The 9933-nt window shown below is 40.8% G+C and overlaps 1 protein-coding gene across 2 annotated transcripts in view; it reads right to left on the bottom strand.

The window, feature by feature from the left end:
• Positions 1-318: 318 nt before the first annotated feature.
• kif7.L (kinesin family member 7 L homeolog) overlaps positions 319-9933 on the bottom strand; it is a 32659-nt gene continuing 23044 nt past the window's right edge. For both annotated transcript variants that reach the window (XM_018253203.2, XM_018253204.2), the window contains exons 13-19: positions 9643-9768; positions 6321-6497; positions 5238-5453; positions 4446-4652; positions 4109-4307; positions 1215-1379; positions 319-1104 (exon numbers count right to left, since the gene is read on the bottom strand). In XM_018253203.2, coding sequence (XP_018108692.1) covers positions 737-1104; positions 1215-1379; positions 4109-4307; positions 4446-4652; positions 5238-5453; positions 6321-6497; positions 9643-9768 — 1458 coding nt within the window. In that variant the 3' untranslated portion in view covers positions 319-736. The remainder of the gene's footprint in view (positions 1105-1214; positions 1380-4108; positions 4308-4445; positions 4653-5237; positions 5454-6320; positions 6498-9642; positions 9769-9933) is intronic.

Here is a 9933-nt window from a genome sequence, read left to right as displayed (position 1 = left end):
ACCCCTTCCCTCTTCCCCCCAGGCTAACTACCCCCCCCCCGGGGAAATGCCCCATACTCCATACTTAACCCTCGCCAATTCTTCCAGCGAAGTTCCACGCATCCATCTTCCACGTCCTCTGTAAGCTGACTGGGAGATCTACAATTTCCGTGTAATTCTGCACATGCGCAGTCGAAAACCGGCAAACTGCTTCAACTGCGCATGTGCAGAAATACCGATCTCCCAGTCAGCTTATAGAGGAGCCAGAAGATGGATGCGTGCAACTCCGCCAGAATAATCTGTGGCGAGGGGTAAGTATGGAGTATGGAGCATTTCACCGGGGGGGGGGGGTTAGCCTGGGGGGAGGAGGGAGGGGGGTCTACGTGCGGTGGGGGGTACAGGTTTTTTTGCCCACAGGTTGAATTCTCCTTTAAAGTCCTTCAGGCAAGAAAACATCCAAAGTAACAAGCCTAAAAGGATAAATGTAAATTGCCTCTAGTGACACATATGCATAGGGGGATGTTGTCTTGCAAGGTAACTTCAGGCTATCACAACAGGCGATTTACATTAATCCTAGAAGGCATGTAACCTCTGGACGTTTTGTCAACCATACAGGAGAAAATTAGTTGCTACAGAAAAAACATCCCATCTGCTCTAACCCTAAAAGGGATTTAAAAAAAGAGACTCCAAATATTTGTATAGACACTGATATGCAGTGGCCTTGTGAAAACTAAGTGCATTAAATATCTGAGCCTTTCTACAATGGATTCTTTCGAACATCTATCATCTCCACATTAGAAATTAAGGGGATAGCGTTCACATTACACCTGCGCAGCTCTCTTCGAGATTTGGGAAGATATGCAAGATTTCTCTGGCAAAGGGCTTCTGCTGGTTGCAGTAATTTATTATTTTCCAAGACCATCTCTCGATTTCTCAGTTCCTCAAGGCCTTGTTGCTCTTCAGTTGGAAGTGAAGAACGTCTCCAAGTGGGTGGTAAAGGCGCATGTAAAAAGTCCTCTCTTGGCTGTACGCTTTTGTCTGGAAAAAGATGGTTGTTCAAATTCACAGTGGCAGAAAGAACTTCAGTGGCCTGTTTTTCAGCTGTGGTGAGAATTCTTCCATCAACTAGAGCCAATCAGAAAGACAAAAATGATGTGTCAATATAATAAGATTTGCTCAGCATACTGGACTCACCTGGAAGCCTGGTCTTTAATAAAAAAATGTAGTTATCTCACCATTTACTTGGTGTGCAGGAGCATTCAGTTTAGGAATAGGCACTTTACTTAGTCTTTGGCTTAGCTCTTGATGAGCCTGCATATACCAACAGAGCTCCTTTTCAAGCATTTGTATTCTGGCTTCATATTGCCTCTTGCTTCCAGCAAATCCTTCAGCCCTTTGGTCTGAAACAGATAACAAAAAGACATACAATTCTTATCCATGTTAAGCGAGACAGCCTATTGTGTGCTGAATTTAAAACACAGTCTGTGGCTTGACCCCACTAAGATTCCTTGTTCCACGACTAAGAAAACTGCTTTAATATTTGTACATTAAATTTCACTGAATGTGACAACAGAAGGGCTGAACAATGACTATACTTGTAATAAAAAATGTAAGGGCATATAATTAAAAACTTCCTGAGAACTCCTCATGCCTCCATGGCTTGGTTATTCAAAATTTGCAGCGACACATTCAGATTTTCTTGAAGAGGCCACCTGAGGCTCCCAATCGTTATTTTTTACCTTGTAGGTAGCCTAATCATATGAAGCACAGGAACAGTTGCATGCAAATGTTTGGGTACCCCTTGCCAAGCTACATAGTTTAACTGAAAAGCAGTGCACAACTACTGCAGGAATCAGTATGTTAAAACAAAAAAACATTTTTGGAAATGTTAATGCACAGCTATATTTTATTTTATCAACTTTCAATTAAAGGAACAATGAAAATAGTAACTGTGCTGTCACAGTTTTTGCAATGCCACTGTCCCGAATAACCTTATTAGGTCTTCATATCCATTAAGAGTTGTCACCTGTTGACAGTGGGTTGTCACTGAACAGCTATGGGTTCCTATAAGTAACAGAGAATCTGAAAAGATAACTGATGCCTACAAAACTGGGAAAGCAAAGTGCATCTAGCTCACAATTTTCACGGTCTTTAATGTCAACAAGAAATGCCAGTAAAGAGAGGACAGTGGATGTCAAGGCAAGATGCTGGCCAGAAAGGAAAAGACAAACCCTCACATGAGAACTAAACCCTTAATGAAAAAAACCCCTACCCCCCTCCCTGTTATTAACCCTTTAAGTGCCAGCAGAATATTATTATTATTTTTTTTAAACATTTGTGCTTTTGGGGGCATTTTCTGAGGGGAAACCTTTAGTTTATCTATACTATACATTGTTTTTTTTCAGGAGAACCTGAGCTTTCTAAATCTGTTTGAGTTTTCATATATATCCACCTCTGCAAAAAGATTTATAGCGCTAAACACCAAACAAATGAAAGATTCCTATATTTCATAATATATGAATTTATACCAGAATTTTTTTTCCATTTTACGCATGAAAATCCAACTGATTTGGAAAGCCTTGAGTCTCTCAAACGTGCCAATACCAGATATATATAGTTTTAGGGAGATTTAGGACTTCTGTACAGCAAAAACTCCCGGCAGTATATTACCGAATTTTGAAAGCACTAAGGCAGAAAATGGCATGCTTTAGATTCCCAGGCCAAAAAATCCTAAACCGTAGGTTTACCCTACAAAACCATACATTTTTGAAAAGTACACATTCTGCTGATTCAAAATGGGTAACTATGCCTCTCTAATCCTAAATACGAACATCAAAGCTTGTCTGAACGTAGCGGTTTTTATAAAAATGTCTTACAATTCAGAAAAATCACTTCAAAGGTTTTATTTTGCTGCTCCGCAAATCCCACACTGTATTAGGTACCAAGAAAAAGCACCCTGAATACGGTTGCCAGGGTTCCACTGAACAGTTTGATGCCCATTGTGCATAAGTTTACCAAAGTATCTGCCATTTAGAGACCCCAATATGAAGATAGCGCATCTAAACTGTACAGGATTTCAGCTAATGAAAATTAACACATTGACAGCATTTTTTTTGTTGGAAAAAACACCGAAAAACCTGTTTACAACACAAAACCATATATTTTTGGAAAATACACATTCTTCCGAATCGAAAACGGGTACCGATGCCTTTCTGCTCCAAATGACTGAGCTGCAAGACTTTCCCAAAATTGGCAGTTTTGGTGAAATACCTGAAAATTGCCTCAAAGCTTCAACTTTGAACTTTCCAGCATCATATCGTCCATGTATCATTACATACCAAGAAAAAGCACCCTAAATATGATTGCCAGGGGTTCTCCAAACAGTTTAATGCCCATTGTGCATAGTTTTACCAAAGTATCTGGCATTTAGAAGTTAGCGCATACAAATAGTCCTGTGGGTCACTTCGGCTAATGAAAAATCAACACACTGAATTTTTTGTGGGGTGAAAACACATTCTGTGGTATTTCAAGTTTCTTTGCCATAGAACATAGATTCTATGTTCTGTGGAATTTAATTTAAAAGTTGTCAAAACATTTGCACCTATGTTTTAATATGTGTGAAAAAAAATATATATCAATAAAAAAATACTTTATTTATGGGAGGGTTCCTATTGGACCATTGATAAGCTAGTTAACCAGGCTATATGGAGATAGTTCAAGATTAACACCACTGGTGTCCAGCCTTTATGGGGCTGATGTTAAAATAAATTGTGTTGAGCATTGTGGGGTGAGTAACAATGATTCTACTGATAAGGTAAAAGTGTTTGTTTATGGCTGCTCCATGTGAGCTCCAGTTTTATAGAGATACCTGCCATACCAAGGTGCATAGTTTAATCTCTAAGTTGAATACAGAGCTTTTCTGTTATGGTCAATTCTTAACAAAATATTAGAAATACTGTTATTTCCACATCTTCCCCCTATAAGGCAAATTAAATGTCAATATCAATGCTTGTTTGCTACTCCCACTTTCACCAAATGTATTCCTATGCCTTGCTAAGTTAACCTAACATTTAGTCAGTATTAAAGCAATACAAATTACTATATATCATCTGAAGTGACAAGATCAAACCTTGAAATTGCTTCAGGATAAGCTGTATGCTCATTTCATGTTCCTTCTGTTGCAAAGTGAGCTGGCGATCCATCTCAAGCCTCTGGCGTTCTAGAGCCACCTCTAGCCAGTAGACCTGCCTTTGCTGTTCCTCTATCTTCATTTCTAATTCAGAGAATGCAATCTGCAGCTTGTGCTCCTCCTCCCGCAATGTTACAACCTAGAGAATTACATTACATAAAAATAAAGCAATTTACAAATTACCATTCAACTGTAGAATCAAAATCTCAATTCTAAAGATTTTTACAATTCAAAAAGAGGCTGGGGTAAAGTGCTAGGAGAATACGCTGATCCTTGCCTTGTCAAAGTACTTGCAAAGCAGTGCCTGGGACTCTGAGGAGGAGAGATAGCTGAGCTTTGCCATCAAGTTCATTTCAAACTGGGACAGCAGACTGGCTGAGGCTCTCAGAACCCTCTGCCTACGAGTAATAGACTCATTTTTGTACTCTATTGCAGCATCCAAGGCTTCAATTGCTTCATCTAGCTGGAACAATATTCTTTCTTCCTGGAGGAGAAAAAAATAACACGTAACAGATAAATATAGCATGGAAAAAAATCTTTGTACTGGAAGTAACGGGTGCTTTATCCTTTATCATATGGTTTTAGCTTGCTTAGACTAATAGGAATGCTGCCACAACACCTTCCTTTAAAGCAATGGGTGCTTTCTCCATTATCATGTGGTTTTAGCTTGCTGGCACCTTGCTTGGATTTGCCACAAATCTAGAAATGCCAGTAACAGATGCACCAAATGAACCATAACAGAAGAGTGAGAGTTGGTGTGCAATACAATATACCTTCGAGTCAAGTGAAAAATCTCTTATCAGAAGACATTTAAAATTGTTGCAGGATAGCGTTGATCACACTGCCTGATTGGGGGGACATTGTAACCAAACCTTCTGCTATAATACATTTAGTAAATACCCAAATAAATGATTTTATAAGGTTTATAAAGTTATTCACACCCTCAGAGCATACCGGTACATGAAATTTGAAAAAGTGTAGGCAAGTGTCAGGGTAAATTGAAGCTTTACAATCTTTTAGATGATCATTTTCATGTAGCAAAGTGAATGAAAGGTCAATGGTCATGTACCTCTGCAGATAGAAGGTTCCCTTGTCTCAGTTTGTCGTCAATGTCTACCTTCTGTTTAAACAGCAGGTCCTTCTCCTGTCTCAGGTTGTTAATCTCATCTCGTATACGCTGCTGGTCATGAGCGCTGCCCTCACGAAGCTGCCCATTCTTCTCTGACAGCTCCTTCTCTAAATCCTCAATGCGACTGGACACTCTGACAATATCGTTACTTAAGGCCTGGTATAATAATGACTTGGTAAAACATCAGCTGGAAGATAAAGATAATCTTTCCACCTGACAGTGCTTACTCAGATATAGTTACAGGCAGGATGGCAGTACAATTTAAAGTGAGAAGACGTATTTATTTAAAAAAAAATTATATTAACAAAACTAAGTATCATGCTGGCCTTGAAAATCTAGTCCCCTCAACTGAACAACCAATTCACTTAAAGGGACACTGTCATGGGAAAACATGTTTTTTTCAAAACGCATCCGTAAATAGTCCTGCTCCAGCAGAATTCTGCACTGAAATCAATTTTTCAAAAGAGCAAACAGATTTTATTATATAAAATTTTGAAATCTGACATGGGACTAGACATATCCCAGCTGCCCCCAGTCATGTGCTGATAAACTTTAGTCACTCTTTACTGCTGTACTGCAAGTTGGAGTGATATCACCCCCCCCAGCAGTCTAACAACAGAACAATGGGAAGGTAACGAGATAGCAGCTCCCTAACACAAGATAACAGCTGCCTGGTAGATATAAGAACAGCACTCAATAGTAAAAACCAAGTCCCACTGAGACTGATTAGGTTACATTAAGTAGGAGAAATAACAGCCTGCCAGAAAGTAATTCCATCCTAAAGGGCAGGCACAAGTCACATGACTGGGACAGCTGGGAAACTGACAATATGTCTAGCCCCATGTCAGATTTCAAAATTGAATATAAAAAAAAATCTGTTTGCTCTTTTGAGAAATGGATTTCAGTGCAGAATTCTGCTGGAGCAGCACTATTAACTGATGTGTTTTGGAAAAAACATGTTTTCCCATGACATTATCCGTTTAAGTTCCTTGAGGGAGATAATGAACTTAAAAGGCATCTCACCTGACTGGAACGAAGTCTTTTGATCTCTAAACCATTCTTTTCCTGTAAAAGTGCCTCCTTTTTTAACAAAATGCCTTCTCTTTTATGAAGTTCCTCTTCCAGCTCGTCCAAGGCTCGACGCTGCTCAAGTACTTTATCAATCTCACTGTCTAGCCATTTCTTCTGATCTTCAATTTTCTAACGACAGCCAACACAGAAAACAGAATAATATATTAAAACCTTCAACTGAAAATGCATTTCTTCCACTAGGGGTAAAGCCTTTTTTGGCCCAGGGACCGGTGTTAATTAAATTTTTTTTTGTCAGAAGGGGGGTCTGGGGGTTGGGAGTTGGTCGGGGGGTCAGCAGCAACTGCTTGTCCAATTCGGGCTGCTGGCATCCAATTTGCGCGATGGCATTAGTTGTGGGCTAGGCCTGGCGGCTCAATGCAGGACTGTCCGCGGCCCGGTGGTTGGGGACCCCTGCCTTAAACAGCCCATAACTGCCCCTGTTGCCCTCCATTGCCTGTAATGGGAACCACCTTAAGGTGCCTGTACTTTGTGTTCTCAGCCTAAGAATACTTTCCAGTGCATGTTTTCAGGCAGCACTAGCAGCTGTTGCCTGACTTATTCCCGTGTGTCTTTAGCCTTAAAATTAAGGCTAAAGATGCCCAGCAGTCCTTGCTGTGAGAGCAAGAGTATTTTTTGCCATAAAAAAAATTAAATATTATTCTAAGCAACCTTGCAATATACCTTTATTAAACACTTAAAACCACTTTAAACAGTGGTTTAAACGTTTTGTGTAAATCTGATTGCATTAAAGGAGAAGGAAAGTCTTCTTCCACTTGGGGGTGCCAAATGTTAGGCACACCCAAGTTATTGTATTCACGTACCTGAAACCCCGGGCCAGTGCTCCTATCAGCAGAAAACTGCACCGGCCCAGGGTTCTTCCAGCGAGCACCACAGAGTGATCCTCTTCCGTCTTCCCCTTTCTTTGCGTGGCTGTGCATGCGTAGTAGAACGAAAAGCTGAACTAAAAAGTCCTAACGAACAAAAATTAAGGATGTGTGAGTATAGCGGAGCTCACCATTAGCCGTGCAGTCTCTCCATGTGGATCGCAGCTCTCACGGGACCTGGCCACTTCCGTCCGGTATACCTGTATTGAGATGAAACCCGCTATCCAGCGCTGATCCGCCACAAGGGCGCGAAACGCGTTAGTTTCTGCACATACCCACTGCCATGTACCTCGCACTGTGTTTTTGAATAAAGCCGCATTTTCAAAAAGCGATTCTCCTTGATACTTGGATCAGCGCCAGATATCGGTTTTCATCTCAATTTAACTAAAAAGTCGTCTATTTCGTTCTACTGCGCATCCGTCTGCCCCGGGAAATTTGAAGAAAGAAGAAGCTGGAAGAGAAAGGATCGCACCATGGTGCTCGCTGGTATAACCCCAGGCCGGTGCAGTTTTCTGCTGATCGGAGCACCGGCCCGTTGTTTCAGGTAAGTAAATATAATCACGCCCAAGTGCAAGACGACTTTTCTTCTCCTTTAAGCTGTGCTGACTTATCCCGTTCTGTACTCTGGCCCTGACTCTTACAACAATGTAACAGGAGTCAGGTCTCCTCCAGGTCTTTTAATCAGCTTCTATAGGATTAGGAAACATTGTTTTCAGGAGTCAGAGCCAGGAATGCAGAAACTGTAAACAGCTAGATTGTTACTGTTTTAGAACCATTTAAAGGAGAACTAACCCCCCCAATAAGAAAAGCCCCATCTACTACCATAGTAGTCCCCCCCCCCTCCCTGCTTCCTACCCACATACTGCGTTATTCCAGAAAGTGCCCCTGGACAGCATGCTCACTTATTTATGCATAGTAGCACAACAGAGCTCATGGGCGCCAAGGATGCGAAGAAGAGGAAGACCCGGAAGATGGTGCCCATGAAGGGGGGGGTTAGTTCTCCTTTAAAACGACATATTCATACACTTATTACCAATCATCTACCAAAATGTTTGCTCATTTCTCCCAAGCTTTTTCTAGATGCATGTTACCCTTGATGAGTGCACATTAAACATATCAGTGCTGTCATGCAGAATGCAATATTGTGTTAAAACATTTTGACTTTCATCCTCTTCTCATTCTAATCTATCCTAAGTAAGTTTTTACATACCAAAAAATATGTAGTGATAGTTTTAAATCAAAGCTCTTATTTTACATGTGATTCCTGCTTCCTAGTAGAACATGGGGCAGATAGGGGGAAGTAATGAATCCTGAAGTATTCTTAGCAGTTTGACACATGCCCCATTTATCATCAATACAGGAAATGTATGTTGACAGTCAGAAAAGTTTTTAATGGATTAAAACATTACCTGTGTCAATTCAACAAACTGTGTCTAGCTGCTGTAAGCAGCCGAACACCATTTGGTTAAACGGAGTAGTAGTAGTAGTACACAGCAGCAGAGTTAAGTACTTAAACACAAATTCCAATGCAAAACACATGCAGAGAAAAAAATGTTTTGGACAACATATTTCTGTGCCAGGAAAAAAAAATTTCAAAGGGCAAATCAGACTTAAATCCAAAAGTATTAGTAAGATCAAAAGATGTTTGAGCGGTCACATTAATCCCGTCAGGCAATAAACTATAATACACCGCTAAACTATGTTGCTGAATCAAAACATTTCAATTCTAAGGGTTAAAGAAGAACTAAACCCCCAAACTAATGAAAACCCCAACCCACTATAATTCCCCCCTCTCTGCATAGGTGTTAATACCTGTAAATGCTCCTGAGTCTTTAATTACTCCTCGACGCACAGTCAGCGCAGCGGAGCTCACGGGCGCCATCTTCATCGCTTCGAGAGTCTTCAGTAAGTAAGTGGTGTATTGGCGCATGCGCAGTTGTAGCAATTGTCTGGTCCCGAAAAACTGAGCATGCGCCCACAGCCACGTAAATTGCTGAAGGGACCCAAAGATTCCCGAAGCACCGCACGATGGCGCCCCGCTATGCTGACTTTGCATCAAGGGGTAATTAAAGACTTAAGGCCATTTACAGGTATTAACACCTGTGCGGAGGGGGGGGGAACAGGGAGGGGGGATTATGGAGGGTAGGGTTTTTCATTCGTTTGGGGGTTTAGTTCTCCTTTAAGTAATCTAATTTGACTTAATAAAAGTCTTATCAATAGGATTAAATGTGCAGGTGATATGTGAAATATTTTTAGCTACATAAAACACCTACAAAACTGGTGTTTCCATTATCCTAAAAGCAATGAATTATGGCCACACATTACATTAGACCTAGCCTCATTTTCCGATCAGAGTTACAAACAGCATTTACAGAAATCAAAAGACGTACTTGCTGCTGCTCCAGGCTGATAACTGATCCATTACTTCCACTCCGTCTTTTTCTTTGAAATGCTGCTATTTCCTCTGTTTTGATCCTTAATACCTTCTGCTGCTGTTCATGTTTGAGCTCAAGTTCCTGAAATGAAATACTGTGTTAATCACTACAGGAGTTGCTGTCAAGGAAAGGCATGGGGTTTAAATATATATATATCTAGAGCTTTGGCAATGATACATCATTATGCAATGGACATAAGACAACTGTACAGCAACGTAACTAGAGGGGGACGGGCCCTGGCGCGGG

The sequence above is a fragment of the Xenopus laevis genome, chromosome 3L (assembly GCF_017654675.1).
Source record: "Xenopus laevis strain J_2021 chromosome 3L, Xenopus_laevis_v10.1, whole genome shotgun sequence".
NCBI lineage: Eukaryota > Metazoa > Chordata > Amphibia > Anura > Pipidae > Xenopus > Xenopus laevis.
This window is presented reverse-complemented; position numbering and strand designations above follow the sequence as displayed.